Source organism: Platichthys flesus, chromosome 21 (genome assembly GCF_949316205.1).
Source record: "Platichthys flesus chromosome 21, fPlaFle2.1, whole genome shotgun sequence".
NCBI classification, from domain to species: Eukaryota; Metazoa; Chordata; class Actinopteri; order Pleuronectiformes; family Pleuronectidae; genus Platichthys; species Platichthys flesus.
Window position 1 is genome coordinate 12,015,641 of NC_084965.1, and position 23,944 is coordinate 12,039,584.

The 23,944-nt window shown below is 43.0% G+C and overlaps 1 protein-coding gene across 1 annotated transcript in view; it reads left to right on the plus strand.

The window, feature by feature from the left end:
• stau2 (staufen double-stranded RNA binding protein 2) overlaps window positions 1–23,944 on the plus strand; it is a 79,378-nt gene that overhangs the window by 46,525 nt on the left and 8,909 nt on the right. Inside the window, exon 13 of the mRNA XM_062379635.1 lies at window positions 6,576–6,689. Within this exon, the coding sequence (XP_062235619.1) occupies window positions 6,576–6,689 (114 nt within the window). The remainder of the gene's footprint in view (window positions 1–6,575; window positions 6,690–23,944) is intronic.

The following is a 23,944-nucleotide window of genomic DNA, read 5'->3' on the forward strand; positions in this document are numbered from 1 at the left end:
TTGGTTGGATATTGCTAAATCACTATACCATTTGCTCAAAATGCTAAGCTAATGTTAAAGTAGTACAATTGGAGAAGAATCATGAAGTCAACAAGCCGGGTAAAAGTATCATATAAAAAACTTGCTTATATAAGCTAACATTAGCTCCCATAAGATACTGGTGACATTAGACCAAATATGACCTTGTAACGCTGTAGCTGCAAAATCCATGTGTATTAAATTGACTCTCTCTTAACCTTTTCATTTATAGGAGGAGGTGTATTTTTCTTAGAATCACGTTCACTTTGAAATGTTAACTTTCGAAAAAGGTCTTGCTCCCAAGTTATAATGATTTGATTTTGCTTGTTCTGGACAATGATTAGATTAGCTACGTTTTGCCCAAGCTCCATAAAAATTTGCCAGAGAACCTTCCAGCAAGCTGCTCATTATTTTTGTTGTGCGTAATGTATACTGTAAGCCATATTCCTAGGCAACTGGCCGGTACAGTAAATGTCGCACCTTTCCTGCAAGAATTGGAAATTACAACCCCTCCTGAGGTTGGGCTCTGGTTGTGCAAATGGAAAATATGACGAAGCCTCTTTGTGTATTGTTGCAGAGATTTTCCTCGTCCTGTAGAGTTCTGATCAGCAGCATAAAACAGAACCTGATAGTTTCGTTTGTTTGACTAAACGCTGTTACAATCACATGGTTCAGATCTGAGATCTTAATGACGCAGATTTTTGCCACCTGTTAGAAACTGTTAATATCCTCTTGCATGCATGGCAATCCTAGATCGCACACTGTACGATAACATAACATTCCAGGTTGTGTCTGGAATAGCTGAGCAGTATCTGTTGCATCTGTCAGTTCTGTCCACCTGCTAAATCCAAAAGCAATAACACAGCGGAGATAGCATCAGCTGAGTTATGTTATCTAGCCATGACAGGCTGAAGTTGGGAGATGGATTTTTAGAGGGGAGGGACGGCAGTATTCATGGCTGCGCTGGAATCAGTACTTCTATGTTGGAAATCCCATGTTAATGAAAACACTATCCTTAGAGGGTGGCTGGTGTTGATATCCCTTCAGTGCAGTTCCCAGGATTTCTCACACTTGCACGTTGTTTGCTCTTCCCTCTCGCCGCTTCCCTCTTTGGCTTGCTAGAACGACCACTTCAAATGTTTCCGACTAATCCTCGTACCCTGCCTGGTAGTTCCTACCCTCTGTCTTTCCCCCCCCCCACCCTCTCTCCTCCCTTCCTGATCTCCGTTGCTGACTCTCATCTCTCTGTATCAACATCAAACGCCAGATCTGGTACAAACGTTCAAAGGCTCCCCTAACAGTTTGTTTCAAACCTCCTTGTCATCGTCTCATTCCTGGACTCTGTGTTTACTCTGGGATTTGCGTTAGAAACTACGTTTTGGGATGGCTAATCCCACCACGTTTGATTTCTGCGGCAGGGTGATGGCTTCCAGCTGTGCTCTGCGGCATATTTGTGTGAAGAGCGATCTTCGAAAACAAGTTTTGTCGGTGGTATAAATCAGACCGTTGATTCTAAGCTGGCTCGGCGCACAGTCTCTGCTAACACGGTGGCCTTGTGCGTTCATGTCGGTGCGCACGCCTGTGTCTGTGTGTGTTTGGCAAAACTGAGTGATGACGTTTTTACACAATCAAGCCCATTTGTAGGCCTTTAAATCAAATATCTTCAAGTGCCAGCACAGCACATTGCAAATTTGAATATGCAGCGTAATCTTTTCACATGCTTTCACATGCTTTTGTTCTTTGTATTTTGATAGTATCATATTTCATGTAATTCTCAACACTAGGCAGCGATGCATGGGTAGATGGATGGTGTGTTGAGCTGGCACTTTTTTCGGAATCCAAGCTCTCCTCTTCATTATCTGCACACACCAATAACTGTTCTCAGAAGTACCCTGGCCGGGCGTCCACAAACAGTTTAATCTACTTCTGTACTGAGCGAGCTCTTTCACAAGTTGCAAACAGAGTCCCAAATATTTTGATGACAATTTAATGATGTATAATAGCATAGTAAAAAATCCCCTTTGGGCCGTGTTCTTTGCCCAAACCTCTCTGGATAAAACAAAGTGGTCAGAAACAATGCATAGTTATGATAATAATGTCTCGAATGTTGTTTCTCTCCTAGTAAATCAAAACCTTGCACCAGGAATCTTTTTTCTAGTACTGCAAAATCAAGTGCCACTTTCCATTGGCGTACCGTCAGGATAAGTGTTTGACTAGTTAGAGCAAAGAAACAATGAAAACAATGTAATCAATACATCTCCTAACATCTCAGACCAATAAGGATCTGATACTACTTTTGCATTCATCATAAATTACTGATGTCTCGTGGCTGCAGAACGCGATTGTTTTTGGACGCTAGGTTGACTACCAGCCCTTTTCATTTCTCATTTTCATTGCCATGATCATGTACCCTTGACGAAAGCTGGGACTTGTCAAGCAGAGGGGGAGCAGTTTGATGGGCATTTAAGCATTCACATCATGGCTACTCCTGGACTTCCTTTAGCCAGCTAACAGACAAGCGTGCTTGTCAGTAGTGCCCTTTTGATTCAAATACTTTAGTTGTTACCTAGAGTTCATGTTTTCAATGATGTTTGTCTGATTGCCTGCAGGATTATGCAAAGTCTACTCAAGTGTTTCCTTGAAACTTGGTGGAAGTGTGGTCTATGAGCCAAGGAAGAACCCCTCTGTGGAGGGATGTGCTCTCTGAGTGCCCTTCTACTCACTTTTTAGTATATAATTTGACCTTGTTTTAGTATAATCTTAGTTGTTTGCCTAAAGCCACCAGTGAAACACCACCCGTCTGACTGTCAGCAGTATCCGCTGATAGATTGCACAAAGATTTACCGTGGTTTCTTTTTTCTGGTATTTCCTGGTAAAATCCCATTTGTGAATGCAAGTTCTCAATCACCAACTGGCTTCAATAAAACTCTATACTCACGTTGTCTCATTGTCTCAAGACCTCTGTCTGTGATTTGGGCAAAGTGCACTCTAAAGTTTTTGGAGTAGCAGCTTTGTTTTCCCTCAACCATTAGTAGAAGCGAAAGGTATATTAACAGTGCGCTTCAAACACTCTTGACCCCTGAGGTTCCAGCTGAAGTGACTCGATGTGGACCTCTAATTGCTTCTCACCAACAATGACAGCGGGTCAGCTTCGGCTGAAAATGGCTTGTTTATTTTGGTAAAGTCAAAGTTATTTCCATGCTCTTTGACTCACTCTCTTGCACTCGACTAGCTCATTGTCCTTCAATACTAAGTATTGTTTTTTGGGGAACCCGGTCCTAATAATAGAGTCGTACAATTATATCCTTTGTATATATGTGCATGTACTTTGCATCCTCTCGTGCCCATCTAGATCTGTATTTGTGTGTATTTGCGGTGCATATTTGTGCCCTTCACATAAAATTCAAGCATGGCTGCATGAGCGCTATGACTGTGATTTCTTTTTAGTTTGTGCATGTTTGTGTTTGTTTGAATAACGAGCAGCATTTGAAGAGGAGCCATCCAGCTTTAGAAGCCAGATGTCAGAGGTCGTTCCACGTTAGTGCCGCCGATCAATCGCAGGCCTTGCATAACTCTCCAACCTCTTTGTCTCTAAAGGATGTGGATTAGAGGCTGTTATTGGAGGTGGGACCTTGGATGATTAGTTAGGCCTGTTTAGGATGCATACATTCACAGATGCATACAAACATGCACTCAAAACAGACTGGCTTGATGGGATAATAGACAGTTTTGGTTTCAAGATGCTTGTTGTTTTACTTTCCACAAAATCATTGCCAATGAGATGATGCTGTAATGTTCTTTGACGGCAGAAGATCAAGCTACTTTTTTTCCTGTTGATGGGTTACAGTCACTGGTAAATTAAAGTAAGCAGGTACTTGGTCTGTTTTATCAATTAAGTACCAAGAAAGAAAAACTTCTAGATGATTTATGGTGACCTCCCAACCATGTTTTAATCAGATTTTGGCTGGTGATAAGAGGATACCAAGATTTATCTCGTCCAGTATCATTTTGTGTCAATGAGCATTACAGGTACAAATTATTAATGTTTCTCGACCCTACCTGAGATCTTTAAAGCTGCTTTTAGAAATCCACTGTGATCATATTCTCCATTTTAGGTCAGCATATTTGTATTCTAACATCTGCTAATGACATCTTAGTACAAAGTATTTCTGAGACTGAAGAATTTGCTCATTAATACTGGACAAATTAAAGATTTCAACAGATAATGGCCTTAGAGAGATTGTTAAAGTTACCAAAGTGTTTACAGTTTGTACTGTGCGGTCGATGAGCGGTACGTGTATCTATTAAATGGCAGTTGAGGAAAAATGTCACTGGAAAAATGACAGAATGAACAGAAAAACACTAAAGTAGATCTTCACTCTGACTGAATTGAACAGACATGAAACTTTGACATTGAATAATCGTTTCACATTTGGATCAAACTTTCAAAGAACACTCTTTTTGCTTGTTTAAAAAATGGTTAAGGGTTTTGGTTTAGTAACTTAAATCAACTCCTAATCTGTCGACACTGATGATCAAACAATACATAACCAGCCAAACGCACAATGTTGTTTGGAATTCTAAGTTGCATGTGTCTGTGCAGTGAGAGGCTGAAAGAGACTGTCTGTTTTTTCCAGCACCATCGAAGGGCCTCACCCTCAGCTGGAGGTCTGACAGCTCGCAATAGATGAACCAAGCCAAGTGCCCGCTGATCAGACAGCATGATTACACCATATATCACAGGCTCTCAAACGCAGCCCCTTGTACGGCCTAAATGAACCAGCATACTGGACTGTTGTGCGCGCACACACACACACACACACGCACACACACACACACACACACACACACACACACAGAGATCCATATCTTTGGGATCACACCCATTGTCCTGTTTTTCTTCACACACAAGCGGAATTCCCAAGATTTATAGAAGCAGCTTAGCACATTCACATTTATTTCCAAACTTTCTGAAATGGAATTCGTGTTACCGGACAATTATATTCCTGCCCCTAAAAAGTCCCCCTCCTCTGTCTTTTTTTTTCACCCCCCTCTTTCTTTCTCCGTCCCCCTAATGTGGACGTCTGGAGAATTTATTAGAGATTAACTTGTCAGAGAAAGCTTTATCCACGGCTAACTTTACTACATTCATCATTCATACACATAACAGATAGCATTCCACAATTTATCACCGTGGGCCCATCTCCGCATCAGCAGGTGTGCTTTCACATGCATGTGTGTCTTCCTTGCGTGGACTATATTTAACATCACCTGATCGCTCATATCTCTGTGCGCACATGCTCATATCAACGTGTGTTTGTGTATGTTATGATGGGTCTGTGTCTTTATGGGCAGACGTCCATGTGTCTGGCCGGCTGGAGCACACACACTTGTCCGCATACTATCATAACTCATTCGGAACGACACACACACCTCGCTCTGGAAGCCTTCAGTCACAGGTCATATATGTCTGTGCGTGCATGTTTGTGCTCATGAGTTACGTATGCATGGCCAACAAAACTGTAGCTGAGCTGAGATCAAACTTAGATTACGTGAGGTTAGTTAGAATACACACAGGGAAATACTGACACACACACACTTACACAAAAACACACCCACCCACACACACACACACACTTCAACCAGCATAAATAAACAGAGACAAACTGACACATACATTGTATATATAAATTAAACACATACTTAACATGTTTTTCTACGTAATTATTATTGTTCACTTTGGCCGTAACTGTACAATTCCCGTCAGAAAATCTATTAACTATTTTTTCAGTATGTCTGAGTTATCTGAGGAGTTTGAAATGCAGTCCACTTGTAGTGGAGTGTACTAGAAGCTGTGTTGTTTCCAAAGCTAGATTCGTTCATACCTGCTCGCTTACTTTTTCATTTGCCCTTGGTAGTGTGAAACCATTTTGACTCAATAATGTCCACACTGTCCTTTGTCTCCCTCAATCAGTCCGATATTTCCCTGCTTTCAGTTCTCATGCTTATTTGTGCCATTTATCAGAATGCCTCCAGCTGTCCTTGGCATAAGTAGGCCAGGCAAACACATACGCACATAAACGGACATATACACATGCAAATGCCCGCGGAGTCAGTGAGAAGTAGGGCAGTTAAGCAGTCCTACCCAAAGCCCTTGGATCTCAGGAGCAGACTGTCCCAGAGGAGCATCATGTCATAACAGCCCTAATTGCGCAGCATTTAAGAATGCCTGCAGAGTTACCCTCTCAATGATGAGGGGTCGCCAGTGATGTCACCACCACCCCCTCGGATACCGCCTCGCCAACACGTGTACACGTCCATACATTCATTCCCCCCCCATTGCCATCTCGGTGTGGTGTGGTGTGGGGTAATTGTCCGCAAATGTTCTGGTGGCAATTAGACATGCAAGATTTACTCTCAAGCCAACCACTTCCAAAAACACAAGACCGTATCCCGCTGAAAACCTCATTGCTCTCGTCATCTGCGCACTGACTGATGTTTTCCTGTGTTTACTTTTTTGGCTAACTGAATTTGTCGACCTTTGCCCTCTTTCCCAGGTGCAGTACACTGATGCGCAGAGTGGTAAGGATTTTGTGACCTATCTGACCCTCTCCCCTGTGCAAATGACTTTCCACGGCACTGGGAGCACCCTCCAAGCCAGCCATGACCAGGTATGTGTGAGCGTATGTGTATGCAAGTAAGAGGGTGAAGCTCAAAGTGTTGCAGCATCAATCTGAAAAGATACATGATCAGTCAGCAATCTGACTGCTCTTGCACAAACCTGGTAGCAAGAATCTCTTACATCAAAATGCTCTCCATCTTTCCAACCTCGTATCACTTATAACAGTCGAGTAAGCATGTTATTACAGTAAAGAGTCTTGTATATTAAATCCTGTGAGCAACAGTGGGACAGAATTGGTTGCCTTACTTTTTCTTTATTCTAGAACAGAATAATGCTCAGGCCACAAAAATACATGTCAGATATACATCAGCGTTCTGCAAAGACAGGTTTTTACTGCTGTAGTGAACTCTATGATTTGCTTCAGCCAACATACTGTTAGACCCAATAATGCCTGCTTATATCATCTGTGCTCTACCCCTAAGTATCTGCTTATCCTAGTTCACTGAAGTGTGGCATGTAGTGTATACAGTGTAGTATATAGGTCATATTGAGAGGAGGCAGCGGTCCTCAATCTTCCTCCATCCTCTAATTAACGGAGAAGTCTTGGCTTAATTATTAATCGCCAGATCATCGGAACCACCTGTGGTAATAATCCCTCATTGCATTTTCCTCAGACAAGCCTCTGTTCCTCACACACACAGCTGCCAGCTCACTATGATTTTCAATCTATCATAGACGGAGTATCACCACAGCTCGTGGCCTGTCCCTCGTATTCTCTCCCTCCCTCTTCGGTTTTTCTCACTCACTCTCTCTTGCGTACTACCCATATTCAGAAGGAGGCTCTTTGTCTTGTGTTGCCCAAGCAGAAAAGCAGTTGCTTACATTCTATCATCTAAACATAGGACGCCCCTTTGTTCGGCAGCCTTCAAAGCTTTAATAAAGGGCCGGCCCAGTCCCTGAATGGGACAGCTGACAGGGGGCTGGTGCCGCCACCGCTAACTGAGAGCCAAGCCAATATAGGCCAGGCAGGTCTGCGTCCTCAGGACCTGTTGTTGCCAGGAGCACTGGGGCATGACCGACTGTTAGAAGCCTTTTCTTTCCCGCATTTCAGTACAGTGAGGAGTACGACCACAAAGGGAGCACCTAACAATGAGGGGGTCGCCCTCCGCAGCCCCCAAACCCCAACACTTGTGGAACAAAGTGGGCCTGAAGGCGTCACACATTTTGTCAGCTTTACCGTGATGCTGCTGATGATGCCGGCCGCTGTGAGGATGGAGTAGTTGTTGACTTACTAATAAGGCCCTCAGAGTTTACCTGTAAGGCAATAGAACAGGTTCCCTCGTGTGCTGGACGACCTCAGGCATCCTGTTGCACCCAATTCAGATCAATCCATCAAGCGTCTGACTCGACAGCTAATGATCCAGGGGAGCTCCACGTGTTGCCTATGCCACGTGTTGGTCTTGGCACAGACACGCACAAACACACACCCAGCACTTTTATCTGTGCAATTAGACGGTGTAAATCTGATGAGATGGAACAGAGGATGTCTCGGAGTAGAAGCGTTAAACCTCTCCTCGAGCCTGTCTTTGTTGCAGTACACACACGGCTAACAGGTAAAGCATGCTCCCTCTGGTCCGTGTCATTATACACCTCTCTGGGAATTTCCTGCCTTGTTATCTCGTTCTCTTTCATGGAGGTTTATGTAAGGTAGAGCGCAGCGTTTAATAAAGATCCACAGCCGACGGAAATCCTCTCCACACATCTCTGCCCGTGATGTATGAAGGAAAGATGTGTGAGATATGGACTGCAGTTTTTGAATGAGCAGCTGAGGAAACAAAACAATACATACAAAACAACAACACTTGATGAATTCAAAACGTTTAGAAACTTTCTTCTTTCTCTCTGATTTACAGTTGTGTCTTGTGTTGTTGTCTCCAGACACAATACAACAGAAATTTGTGGGACTCGTGTCTCCATAACGGTTGTTTCTGAAATGTGTTTCTAATTATTCAAATAAGTCCTTTGTGTATTCTTACTTTCCAGGATTTGTTTGGCAATTGGGTGAAGAGTGGATACATCAGATGTCAGGTGTCAGGTGTTTCTATAGAAGTGTTAACAAGTCAGATCTGTTTCAACTTAAAATTTTGTGTAATCATTTGTTACCTCATCAAAAAAAACTATTGCAGCTCACGATTATTACACTTAATTAGCAGCTGTCATCATATGGCAGTAAAACAATGATTTGAAGAAAGAACACACATGGCCTCAGAAACTTTTTATTGTCTTTTGAATAACAATGGACATTTGTAATCTGATTAGTTAAACGTCAAACAGTAGCAATAGAAATGTGTAAATCGTAAACAGGCTTTCTATAAATACTGAGGTACTTTTTAAATTTACTTCAATTTTGAAACGCTTTCATATCAAGTGTCAGATTTATCGTTGTTGCCTCTTTTGCTATTTCTTTAAAAATTAACAAGTTATTAACAAGTTCAGCTGGTTCCTTGGCTTCACTTAATTTTGTGTCCACGTTTATGAATAATCAATATCTACATAAGAAGTAGTTTCTGTGGTGCCACCCATTTTAATTTATTTATGTTGTAAGTTCCCGCCTTGTGAACACTTAACAATACAGCTGAGCAAAGTTTACGTGGTGTTTCCAGCTCCTGCTACAACAGGACACATACTCAGGTCACATTATGGGCTGTTAGTGTAAATTTTTTTTACATTGCATCATCAAGTACTGTCCAGATAAATGGAAGAATGTATCTATAACATACTGAAACACGTATGTACCAATAGAGAATTAATTGCCCATAAAAGGTACAAAGTTTGTGACGTAAGAGTAAATCATTTGTGTGGGAGAGTAAACACCAATGATCCAGAGCAGAGGTGTTGGCAGTATCATTTTTACTCTGGCTTTCCGATCTTTATCAACAAGTGCAAACACAGACAGGAACACACACCAGCGACGCACCTACACATAAACACACACACCACAGACCTGAGGTGCCATAATCCTTGGCCTTGTGCAGACATTCCTGGCGGGCTTGTATGTGCGAGAGATATACAGCTGAGTGCTCTTTCTGACCTTATGTGCCATCCATTCGGTGCCATCTGCCAAACACATGTGAACCCGCAGGCTGCTGCATTCAATGAACGTTGCCCGGAGCCAAAGATGTTTGTCAACATGTCCTCCAACAAATAGAGTAGAAGGGAAAAACTACAGCGTAAAAAACAACTTTTTTAAAAGAAGCTGTGTAAGCATTGTTTTTCTTGTTCTCTGCGCCCGTATTCAGCTGCAGGATTATATTTTGGTGACCTCTTGCTCGAAGCGCACTCAAGCTTACAACCATGAGCTACTCCGTGACCACAAACTTCCAGCCCCGTTGTCTGCTCGGTTCCCCTCTCTCTCATTGATATCTGTCTTTTATAAAATGCCGAAAATAGACCATCGCAATTCGATATATATTTAGACATATTTCCCTCCACACTTTTTAAGACAGGCCGATTCCTGTGTTTGTTCTGCAGAGCTGAAGTAACTGTCTGGCAGTCCCTCTGTGGCGGCAGTGGGACACCAGGGGGGCCAAGGCCCACTGAGCTGTGTGTGAGGTGTCGCTGGTCCAACATGAACAGACCGCAATCGAAGATGACAGGGGACTGTTGTCTGCCACCAGACTCTTGTGTGTGTTTGTCTGTATTTGTGTGTGTGGGTTTGCTTTGCGTGCAGTTATGTCCTCAGCTGAGCCACCCTGGCTCCCAGGGGCGCCGTCTCTCAGATTGTCAGCTGTGGCTGCATGGGTCTCCTGCAGCAAGAGCACATTGTGGCTGATTTGATATGACATGCCGGACATCAGGATTAAATGTGTTGTAGAAGTGTTTTCAGGTAATGAGGCCCACTGGACGTCTTGGTCAGGATTTATTTCTCGCGAGCTGCATCAGGTTTTCCAGGTGTCTGGTGTTTTGGAAAATTTTACTTTTCTCTCTTCTCTGTGAGTCAAACCAATTTTCTTTGAAACCTGCGAATGATTAGACCTTATGCAAGGAGATGGTTCCCTCTTTCCCAGACATTTCGGCCGGCATTAACTTACCAAAACACCATTTGTTCACCTGCTTGCCCTCTTGCCCTCTTCTGTTATCTTCTGCCAGATCCACAGACTCATACAGATAACCATGCCACCAGGTTACCCAGTCCGCCCTGAAAAAACAATTCATTGAGCTGTTCTGCCAAAATTAATTGGGCATCTGACCTTGTCCCTGGTATGTGGATTTGAAGGATGAAGGGCTGGAGGGAGCTAATAATGAGGCCCAGTGGTAAGGAGCACAAATATTTGCATGTTGCACACATTCCTGCCTTCGTTTATTTGTTTGGAAGTGTTGATATAAGTGAGGGAAGAAAATGACAGTAGAGTGTAGTGAGTACAGTGGCCCTGATTCATGGTGTGATGACTGCTGGGACGGTCTTCAGAGATCCCCCACCGAGCCCAGGAGAACAGCAGGAGAGGGAGCTGCAAAGGGGTGGAGGCTGCTCAGGCCTCGTGTTTGAAGTCTTACTTCCCTACTGGAGCGCAGACGTCGCCCCAGGCCGGGCTCCTTGCGGGGGGTCCTGCTGGAGTGTTACCCAACCAGGCAGGCAGCTGTCGGACAGCCTCTCCTCTGCGCTTATCTGTCTCGTCTATCTCCTCTTTATGTGCCTGTGACGTGTAACCAAACACAGCACCTGGACGTATGTGGGGAAAACAGAGGAGCGGGGCCTAATCTGCATTTACACAACCTGAAATCTTTGAATGGATGTGGAAGAGAGTCATCTCTAGATCTGATTAAACTTACCTCACTCTGTTGGTGTTATTTCAAGCAGAGGGTGTCATTAAAACAACGACACCATCTCTTTGAATGCAATTTTGAGGTGATTTCCAGCTGTGTGTGAACAGGCAAGTTGTAAAACAAATCACATGATATAGTTTGTCAGGATTTTCCACTTCAGTTCATACATGTTGTGTCTGTATCTGCAGGAAAGTTTGGGTTTTAATAAATCAAGCTTGAAAAGAACCAATGAATGTTTGGCTGATATCCGGTCACAGCTGAGTGCAATGATCCAAAACACTGGCCCGCAGAAGCATTCATCTGTTGCTTCTCTGAGCGGAGCCGGTCCAAAGAATTTCCACGGCTCCATGGAAAGGCCTCGCAAGGGGGAACACAAGTACTGTTAGAATTAGAGCAGATAGAATTATCTACTGAAGGTAACAACAATAACATTACGGTTGGTATATGGCCTCTGTAAAAACCACTGTCCACCAGGCATAGTGCTGGTGAAGAGCTCTGAGACACTGCCTTTATAGAGAGGTTTAAGGTTTTAGCAATGCTTCACCAGTGATACATTTGTGGTGAGCCAGATGTGAAACCTTTGTGTTGTGGGTTGTGGCTGGAAAAGTTGGAGATTTATCCTAAATTGAGCTGAACGTTTTTACTTGATCTGTTTTATTAAGTGAAATTGGAGTATTACGAGGCCTAATCTCTTTGCCAGAAAATAGAGTGATGGATGAATAGCTGTTTAATGTTCAAATTTGTTTGCAATGTTTCAAAATTTTGGAGCGGACATTAAACATTTAATAAGCATTTTGTGGTTGCAGTTCGCAGCAGGAAGCACATGTTTGCACAGCGCTCCTTCTTATGTGTAATTAGTCCACATCATACATAACCAATGGGGGAGCGGTCACAGAGCCCCCCGCTCCCCCACAACACCACCTTTCATGGTTTTCCCGCCTCCCCGACACCGCCTCACCCAGCACTCCCACTGTCAGACCTACCAGACCCCTGCCGCTCCCGCCACCCTTACCCCACCCTGTTTCCACCCTGGAGAGTGGACAAAGTGAAGCATCCACGGAGCGATCCATCACTCCCGCCTGTCTTCCCACACTCACTCCTCAGGAAACACCTTTCAGACCAGGAGATTAGAGTGAGATGGGAGAGGAGAAGAAGCAGTGAAAGAATGATGGAGGAGGGGGGAGCGAGGTAAAGGATCCAGAAAGGCAACGAGAAAGGGGGGGGGGGGGGGGGGGGTGTTACTGGAGAGAAATTGATCGAGTGGGATTACGAGAGATTGATGACGACAGGAGATGAGAAAATGGGAGATAGTGACTGTCTTCTTTTTGCCGAACCATAGGAAGCGGGGACCAGTGGGGAGAGAATAAACATGAACTTGCCCATTAGGGGACGTGCTGATAGTTTCAAGTGGCCCCTTGGAACATTAGCATGTCTGTGAAGAGCTGACATGGTGTGGAACTAAACACAGACACTTGAGTTGGACTGTGCTTGATTTGCTTTTAACATAATATGGAACATTTTAAAAACTAAACTAACTTGTACTGTATTTAGTATAAGGTGGAAATTAAAACTTGACTATGAAAGGTCAGTTCATCCCTGACTTTAGAGCTGAAGATAATTATTATTTCCATTAGTCAGTAAACCACGTAATCCACTTAATCGACACATCATTCAGGCTTTAAAATGTAAACATATTGAAAAATATTTAGCACGTTTTCAATATCCATTTTATCATTTTATCTTCATCACCTCATCAAAACTCTGAATCCCAAAATCCCTGGAGAAAAATAAATTGTGTCACTTTTGAAAACCTTAAACATCAAATGTGTTTTCTTAAATAACTTTAAAAAAATAATTATCTAGATTATTACCTCCGCTAAGGTTTGTTTAATGCTAGTTTGCAGTATGATGCAAAAACTTTTCGAACAAGGACTTTTAGTGGAACAATTAGTTGTGAGGCGGTGACTAACCTATAAATGTCTTGTGCGGATCCGGAGGCAAATTCAGGATAGTTTAGTTTTTTTCATTTTCTTTAACATTCTGAGAAGATTTTAATATGTTTGAGGATTTCTGTGTTTGGACTTTTGTGCAGATCCAAATAAAATCAAGGGAATTTCGATATGGTTCCATAAGGGGAAATTTATAATTTATTACAGTATCTATCCATCCTGATAACTTAGCTTTTTTTTTTTTTTTTGAGAATGCACAGAGATGAGTGGAGCTTTTTACTGAATCCATTTTCCTAATTTTGAAGATAATCCACAGAATAGACTTCCAGTCATTGTAGGGACTTTTTCTTTCGAAAAAAAGTTAGGTACAGTCTATTTCTGATATGGTTGAGCTGATCCTTTAACACCGTGTAACAAAGCAGCCGGCCTTGTGTCCCGATCCCTGAACAGTTTGAGTTAATGGTCACATGCACCTCATGTGCAGACAGTATTTCTAAAAGGTTTCCTCTGTTCTGCATGTGTCTCATGTCATGTATGCAAGGATCAGAGCCGTACCTCAGACTTCAATGAAAAGAGAATCTCTCTTTTACTCTTCAGGCTTCCATGAGCTCTGCGTACTAGTACATCAACACTCTGAGCAACAACGTGTTAACAAAACATGGATGGAAGATGATTAAACAGGCTTCCATGACAAGGAACAATATTTATCCACAAGTGCCGGCGAAGCAGACGATAACTTCTGTTCTGTAGTTATGAAAACAAAACTGAAGTCCTCAGTGTCTGCGCTCCAGGCTGTTGGCGTGTGTTGGTAAAGTATGTGCGAGAAAGTAACTCGACACTTGTCAGAGATGTGTAAAATTGTCAAGACACTCAAATATATGGCGAGCATGACAGATAGTGTTACCCTACCTGTCAGTTTAGATTAAATTCCATAACCCGGAGTGTCTCAGAAAGCTGAATTGTTGACACATGATCCAGTTAGAGAGCTGAAAACATTCGAGGCCGTGCCCACGACTGATCATAAACGAGATTTTACTTGTAGTATTACCATCCTAATTAGCTTTTGTCTTCTATTTTTTGCAAATAACAAGTGTTGTTGTTGATAACTAATGAATAAAAGGGAGGTTTTAAGTCTGTTTATGTGTATACATATTAATTGCCCCCCCCCCTCCCTCCCCTCCCCACCTCCCTGTTGCTTTCGTACCTGTTAGACCAGTGTGATCGCTTTAAGGTAAACAAAGGTGCTGGATTCATTATCACCTCCTTGCTAAGAGGAGCATGATATTTTGGCAGTGTCCTTCCAACCTTAGGTGTGTGATTGTTAGTGTGATTTCCCACACACACAAATTTGGCGTAAAGGTCTCTAAACCGATCACACCTCTCTTCACTTATCACCCCCACCAAATCTGGAAGGCACAAGCAAGCTAGGCTGGAAACTCTCTACCACCCGCTCTTTTGTAGCGTCTTTAGCTCATTACCTTAATGTCATTTGATACTGAGTGATAGTTCGCCTCGCTGAAAAGGTCCCAGAGATAAGGGCCAGGTATTTAATCTTTTCCCTCCGCTTCGCCATCTCCCGGTGATAATGTGTGAGTTATCTCACCTGTGAAGAAAACACCTTTTCTAACACTGACACTGTTTTCGTTTCAACTCTGCAAAGGTTAATGTCTCTGCTTGGTTTCATAACCAACATAACGTAAATTGGCTTTTGTTGACGTGTTAATTTATAATCCTCTTTATGAGCTCAGTGGAAACGTGTATTCAGCTTCTCCACACAGTTCAAATGAAAATGCTCCAGCCTATCAGAAGACAGATGAAGCAAAGGAGACGACGATCCAACACTGGCCACGTTTACATAGACACCAATATTCTGACTATTGACCTTGTTTGGAATGAGGCAATATTTCCATTACGATGTTTGAGTTGCTAAGAGAATATTCAATTTATATTCCCATTTACATGTTACAGAGCAAAGCCTGATTATTACTCACGTCATTAGATCCACTGCACTATTATATTTGACATCCCAACCTGATGATGTATACCATTTTGGGTGTTTTCTTTGTTAAAGTAATCAGAAAACACTGTTTCCATTGCAGTGTCTAATTCAAACTCTTGGCTTAATATGGTTAATATCTGCACATCAGTGTACATGTGAGCATAGTCACTGTCGGTCCTTCCCCGCGACTACAGAGTTGCACAACACATTGAGCTGCTATTGTGCAACGCTGCAAAGAAAAGTCCTGGATTTTTAAAAAGCCATTTAACTTGATACGTGACATACGTCTTGTGGTTAAAAACTTCTGAGAATGAATCACTATCGCTGCGCTCCAAAAGCAAATCACACTGACAGTAATTGCAGGCATAAGATTTTGCCACTCTGACAAAAACAACCACACATTTATAACACACTAACACATTTATCACAATGACCTGTATTGTTGGTTGTAATTTCACTCTTCTGTTGCTTTCCTGACTAATTGAAATCCAATCTCCCAGATGCTTGGATGCTATTTGTTTGTAAAGTAAAAGTTGTTTTTGATTTCTATAGCACACAGTGTGATTATGGTGTGGTATCATTTAGATTCCGCTGACAGGTCCACAACCGTGTGAGACGAGGCTCCTCCTGCCCGATACAGAATTACTACAAGTCATATATTTAACCCTAAATACAACCTGGAGGGATAAAGATGAGCCCCTCTGTTGTGGCAGACATGAATTGTTCCCCCCAATGAAACGGTGGTGGGCGTCGGGTCGCTAATGTCCCATGTTAGGATCAGCGCTCTGCGGCTGCGTACTGAGTTGTGGAGATGAGCGTAGCGACTGGGGAATGTTTTTCTGTCTGTCTGTGCCTCGCCCCACCCCACACCCCCCACCATCACAACCACCATCCTCTCCTCTTGATGTTAACGCGTTCTCAGGCCTCAAACTGCAGACATTTTGAAACACTCAAAACAACAGCCTCATCGGGGGTTAACACCAGTTACGACTAAGGTGTCACACACTCCTGCGGTTTATGTAAACACTCTATGTGTGTGTGCCTGCCCCCAAAACAGTATCTTCATGCTCTTCTAAACCTCCTCGGTAAATAAAGTCACAAGTGGCAGCTTGTGTTGTGTTTTACATGCAAACTCCCTTTGCATTTAAAGGAGATAAGAAAGGATTAAGCACACCACACTGTCGCTACTTAACGTGAGAGGAAAAAATCGCAGTGGCAAGTGAAAGAGGAGATGCATCATGTTTTTTAGGGGAGATTGACTTTGCGTGTTTCATCTATCTGAGCAACAGACAGGCCTGCTCCGTCCTGTTGGGTGTGACAGCTTTCGCAGTCTTAAAGTATTGTAGTGGTTTAGCAAGCATTTATCCTAAATATTCTCTACTGATGAGACCAATTGAGCTTAATTGCAATTTCGGGTACACACGGTTTGTGTGTACTTGTGTGTGAACTCAATTTTTTAAGCAGAATGGCCCTCATTAGAGAGCATACCACCGCCAGAGCCCAATGGTCCCCTAAATTCCAAATTGCACAAACTTGGATAGCACTAACTTAAATGTTTTTTTTCCCCATTCAAGATCCAATAAGGTTTTTCCTGGGAAATTGGGGAAAATGCTCTACATCATAATTTTAAGGAAAATCAAAACCAAATGGATCTGCCGTTAAAATGACATGACATAAAAATGCATATCAACATGAAAGGAATCTGCAGGCAAGTGAAAGATCTAGTTAAAGGCTGAAGTAACGAAAAATGTTTTACTATCTCTACAATCTCCTGCTGCTTTGTTCATTTGTGAATATTCACTCAATGTTCAGATATTTCTGATTTTTGAAGACAGGTTTATAGATGTGAGTGTGGTTCTTATCTTCTCACTCAACCCTCAACAAGACATGAGAACAGAACTATAGCTTGAACATCTGTAACATCATATTCTGGGGCGTTTCTCAAGGTTGTATATAAGGCATTAATATTCACTGATATTCTTCCTGTTCTGCCATGTATTATTTTTTTCAAAATCATATTGATTGCAAAGAAATGCAATTCCTGTCCTGCTATATGCCTCAAGAGGGACTGTATGTGTCACTGGTTTAGATTAGGTGCTCTCGGCGTTATTCACATGATGTATAGAGAGACTTGCTATGGAAAACTGTAGTCAGGAAAACATTCATTTTAAATCCATGTGTAACTCATCTGGCTTTGTTATGAATGCATGGACTGGAGCAAACCGCAGAATGTCATTATCTCAATCACTTATCCTTCTATAGAAAAAACACCTCAATTTACCATGAAGGGAGGGAAATTATGTTTTGATTGCACTTGCGGATGCTTTGTAAACTGTACATGTACAACAGAGGAAGGTATTTTATCTACACCACTTCCACAAATGCCTAGACACACACACACCCACACACACACACACAAGTGCACACTGTGTTAAAGTGATTCCCAAAATGGTTTGATTTATTGTACATGCTTTCAAGTGAGAGGTCTAATGCGGCATAGTTACTAAATAAACATTTGTTTTAGAGGCCCCTTTTTCCCTCAGGGACATTTTTTCTATTTCTAATTTCCCCCTGCTTCTCTCTCGACCCTAACTCATTTTCTTTCGTTCTCACTCAGTTTCTCTCTCAGTCTTTTTCTCTTTGAATCTCGCACTCACCCCCTCCATACACACAAACACACACACACACACACACACACACACACACACACACACACACACACGCACACACACACACACATCTCCCTTGTGCCCAGTGAGTAAACGTGGAACCGTGTGAGCCTTCAGATGGACTTTGAAATGAGACATGGCTGGGACATCAGAGGACTCTGCCACTCTCAATGAAGCCTGCTTGATTTATAAGAGAGTAAGCAGCGGAGGGGGTTGTATCCAAAGGCGCACAAGGCCACAAGGTCCTCCATTAGTACCCTGACCCCTGTTTCATGGGACCAGCCACTGCATAGGAGAAGAATGGAGCGATGGATGGATGGTGGACATGAGGGGCTCGAGTGTGAGAGTCTTTTCATTTTTACCTCAGAAAGTCTGCAATTTACATTTTGGCAACAGAGAAGGCAGCAGAAATGAGACACCCCGCCACGATCATTTGTCAGTGACCTGGAGTGCCCTGACTTAAGCGTCTGCTGGTTGCACCCGATTCCTCGTTCAGCCCTGCCGATGCTCCCTTCTTGTTTTACGATTCTCCTCACAGCTTTACTGTCCACAATCTAATTAGCTGTGTCTTAATCATGTGTTAAAGTGCAGCGCCTTCCTGGTGTTTACTGTCGGTTTGCCGTGCTGTAAAAAAGTGTGAAGCAGGTCGTAAAACTTGCCCACAGAGGATTAAGTACTTATTGCTCTTTAGTGGATGAAATCACAGCATCACTGACACATAATGGGTTATATCCTCTGTAATGTGCTACTGCTTCTGAGTTGGGGAGAGGGTTATAAACTTTTTGTCACTATAAAGAAAGCTGCGTTTTCTGAAAATACAATTTTGAATGATTTCAATTTAATCCCAATAGATTTTATTCTACCCCTAACTCATGACATGTTACAGAAATTTGATATAAAAAAATGTCCTATATGGTAAAAATTGTGGCACACACAGGATATTCAATTTCCTTTGCTCTCCGCCTTTGGATAGATCATGTCATGCTGCTTTTATGGTGTATGTGAGGCCCACCGTGCCTATGTGAATTTATGTTTGCTCATCACGTCAGCCACTCTGCGTCTGCCCTTGGCTCACGTCGGTGTTTGCAGACTGAACCAATAACATGTCTTTGTTCCTGTTGAGATCGGTTCCTGTTGTTTATGAACACTTTGTGACAGGGCCGCCGGCTTCAGACCAGCTCGGTAATGGCATTATGCTAACATTTGAAATAGACATGTGTTTTCAGTGTGCATTACGTTATCTTTTTCGCCCCACTGTACTATTTGGCTTGTGTGCATGGCCCCTGGACGTGTGCATCAGAAACGCAGCCTGGTCATAGGAGCCCTACCCAGGGAGGCCTGCTCCTTGATATAAGCATTATGGAATTTATTGTTTTCGGTAAACATGCCTAATACATAATCTGTCTCTGCAGTACACACAGACCGTTGCCATAGGAACATAGGAGAGTTTTCATAACACTTAGGGGGCTCTTTTAGGCGTCACACGGTGAGTTGCAGCCCCTCTCATCCTTTCCTTTTTAATTTAAGTCCAAGACAAAATATCCTTCCACTGGTCACAGATATGTCCCTCGTTCTACAGTTAGTCCCTCTTGTGCACAGAGGAACTGAATGAGCTACACGGATGAAAATGTTCATGACGTATATATTCATCGTCTGTCCAAGCTTGTGAGGGTCCACAGTATGAGCTCGCACACATGGCTTTCCTTTTTGACTTTTTCGTATCGTACAGCCATGTGGTACAATCTAACGAGCGTCCTCCTCTCAGACGGCGGTGATGCTGGTCAGTGCACAGCTCAGCGTACTCGTTCCCCAGATTTTAGTATGAATCGCAGCACGTCCGCTTCCGTCCGAGGGCAAGCGGAAGCCATGAATTCGCCTGAAGAGACGAGGGGAAGGTGTAAAATGCTGTCTGACTCCGCAAGCTCTCTAGTTACCGGATGATTTTTCCACCAGACATCCACTCTCTTATACACACTGCCGTCTCTGACAAGAAAACATAAAGGGCTCATGATGGAGAGTCTGGGATTATTGCATGCAGCTGCCGGCTGTCACAGTAAGACACTTAACCCCTCTCCACTCACCCTTTATCTTAACCCCTTCATATACTACATTCCCAAGTTCCTCTTTTTTGCCTTTCCACACCTGTCAGCCGCTTCTGTAAATCTTGTCATCCTTTTTGTGTTGCTCTGAAGGGGAGAGCATGCTTTTGATGAAGTGATTATTTGAAAGAGTGTCTGGCCACATACCTTACCAACTACGTAGATTCTTGTGAGTTTCTGAAACCATCAATCTGACAAGGTGTGGAAAAGAGAGCGAGAAGAGTTTGGACTACCTCTCGCTCACTTTTTTCATTCCTCACACAATTGCCAAATTTTTCACTTAGAAATAAATACAACACATCAGGAGCCATTGATTAGAAGACTGACCTATTATCAGAACTTCTCTGAAGCTGCCATCTTTTTGTCCCACTTTTGAGTCTGATCATGCTGAACAGGCATCAACACTTTTGCCTTCAAATGTGCTGAGCTGAAACATTGCACAAACTTCTATTGTCAGGCATACCCTGAGCCCTAATTCATTCTGAAAATCTAAGCCCAAGACAACCGGGAGCCTTTGACGTCATTGTGATGAATTAGGATTTAATAATAACTCTGTAAAGTTTAGCGTCTATCAGTTGCTCAACGATGTATAGTGACAGATTCCAATTTCAACAGTTGGGCTGATAACAGCCAGTAATGCTCTTTCACATCCAGGCTGCTATCCGAACAAGCAATTGATACGGCTCACTGCAGTGTCTTTACTTAGTATATGATCTATGCAAACTGCTGCCTGAGCCTCCATGCTGCAGATAGAAAAGATCTCCCTCCAGGTGACAAGTACTGCCATCACATTTGTATCCACACCCACTTGAACTAATGCCGCTGTCAGACATGCAATGAACTCCAGACTTTTTCCTGAATTAATCAGAAGGGGAAGTGTGCTAGAGCTTAAATGTCCAAGTCAGTTGCTTCTGGCATTGATACGTTATGTCCTGTCCTTCTACCAAGACTCCATCTCTCGCCTGAATGTTCCAGACATTCTCCTGCTGTTGTCAATGTAAAAGGCAAAGTGTGGACATGTCTGAAAATTATCTAAAAACTGCTTAAGTTGTAGACTTCATCACCAAGCAAACAGTGGAAGGTTTTCATTTTGAATTCAGCACATTGAAGATCGGCAGACAGAGGGCAATTAAGAGAACCATGTGGTCAATTTTCGACACAAAGAAACGTAGAAAGGCTCAGAGGAGCAGAAAAGGGAGAAATGGGACGCCCCTTGGGAACGATCAATATCTCTCCACTGATAAGAGAGCGAGTGCCTGAAGGCTCGCTTTTCTTCCTGCAGCTCTTCGTACCTCCCAGAGGGCAATTTGAGTCCGATTGTTCAGGATTATAGAAGCTTCTCCCTTTGGGATAGAAAGGTATATCTCTGCAGGTGAAGAAAAGGTGATGTAACACTGCTGTGGAGCCTCTGTAATCCTGATGGAAACAGATATGAACTTTCTAGAACAGTCAAAAGGGGCTTTCTCTACTCTGAGCCTAGGAAATTAATTTTTAGCATGAGATTTGACGAGCCCTTCGATTTTTTAGATGACGAACAACATGCTTTTCTGTTTGTCATCAACAAAAGTGAAGCCTGAATTATAAATATATTGAATGAGTCATAAAAAAATATTACACCTAGACTGTGTTTGATTTCCCCAGGTTGCTTTTTAGTGTGGCGGTGGTAGGAGGGGGGGTGATTGGCCATTGAAATGTAAGGGCCCTTGTCTTCTCGCCGTCTCTTTGGGATGCATTTCAGCTTTGTCAGTGGTCATGTTGGTGAGTCACTGGCCTTGAGGCTGTTTTTCTTTTCACACACATTACTTCCATCCCTACTGCATTATTCATGCCCCATATCCCATATCAGGCTGTATTTAGTCACTTACTCATCAGCAACCGTGGAATAAGTTAAGAAATATTGAGGGTAGACGGAAATATAGCTTCTCCTGCGTAACTTCCTGTGGTTGTCACGCTGTTTTCTCAATTGAGATATGTTACTCTCTCCATTCATAAAGCAAAGTGAAAGTGTGACTCGTCTTTCTTCTTGGTCAGAGAATGTGTCATCTGACCAGTGTTGAGTCACTCTTAATCTCCCTTATTGTCTTCACCTCTTACCGCTCACCCTCTGTTTTTGTAATGGCCCAATATGGGTTTGAATCTTTTCCCATGAGTAATCAATGATCCGATATTTATAAATTGGCTCATATTTTTGGTGCTATAAAGCATTTATCAGCTGTTAATACATGTGGGAATCCTTCACAAGTGATTAAAAGTACGTTGTGTGATATAACGTAAGATAAAACACTTCTGAGATACACTCCTTTAACTGGATCTGCACCATAATTCAATTGGTTCTTCATCTGGCCCGTGCCACATCCCTCCAAGTTCGGTGCTAATTGCTTCAGAACTTTTTGCGTAACCCAACAGACATCAACAAACAACAAACAACAAAATATAATCTTCTTGGCGGAGGTAATCGCTCAGTGATTAGGGCACGGCCTCTTGACAAAGTTTGATTGCAGCATACTGGTACAGCGTTATCACAGAGGTCGTCTACAGCTGTATCTGCTTTTTCTCGGAGATGCTTTGCTGACAAGGCAGGAGTATGGTATGCTGAGGAGCTTCTGCCCCTCGCCCTCTGCTCATGTGTTTTGTATTACGCCCTAGGAGGTGCCATGCTCAGCAGCTCGGAGTTGGGAGGGGATAAAGCAGGCCTCTCTGGCCCAAATGACGCATGACATGGCGCTGCGCCCCGGGCCCTTATTTATGGCTTCCCATGTCAGCGAAGGCTTGCCCCCCTGGGGAGCCCCACAGCCGTTACCCGCTAACTTAGCTCAGCCATCCTTCAGCATTCATCACACACCTAAAAAAAATACACACTAGCCGCTCCAGGAATTCTGGTCATCGTAATGCGGTAGCATGCACACACGACTGAGAAGTATGCAGAAATCAAATAGATTTTCTCACAGATAAGTTTACTCAGCTGTACAACATTAACAGTTGGTACACTGTTGCACAAGAAGTGAAGCGGCAGATGTGAAGTGCTACTTCAGAGGAATCAACGTCATGTCAGGGTAGAGCCAGCGCACACTGCCCCTTTTTATCAATGCCTCTGATGTGGAAGAGGATGTGAAATCTGGAGAGAGCGTGAAGAAGAGATTTGGTGCGAGGATCTGAATACATTTTCTCTGTAGTCACCCAAGAATCCATGTACATATCACACCGCATTAACAAATAGACCCATACACTGCCAGCACTCATGCACACAGGTGTTCTCCTCGAGCTATCCGGGAATGATCGAGTGATCCCTGTCCAGGGTTTTTGATGTGGGCAGAAGGAAAAGAAAAGAATTTAGAGGAAACGAAAGCCAAGGGATGAGGAGAAGCTGGAGACTGCATGACAGAAGGAAGAAAGGAAAAGATCTGCGATGGATAATGTTTAAAAGAACTTAATGAACATCAGAGGAATATCTGACGTGATGGCACGGTAGTGAAAACAGGGCTAAAACCGGAAAGAAAAGGAAGGCTGGGATTTTCTCTTCTCCTCACTTCTCTTCTCTTCTCATATTTCTTTGTGCGTTTGGGAGTGAGGGCAATAAGAGGGAGTACTGTCAAGGTTTTAAGTGGCCTTTTGAAAACAGAACAAGCCCTCCCCAGAACAATATATCCAGCTTCAGAACCACTCTGACAACAGGGCACTCATTTTTCCTTCTTCCCAGGTCCTGCCTGTAAAACACCCTGTTTGAAATCCACTCTTTTCATTGTTTAGTCTACTGGACATCCCTT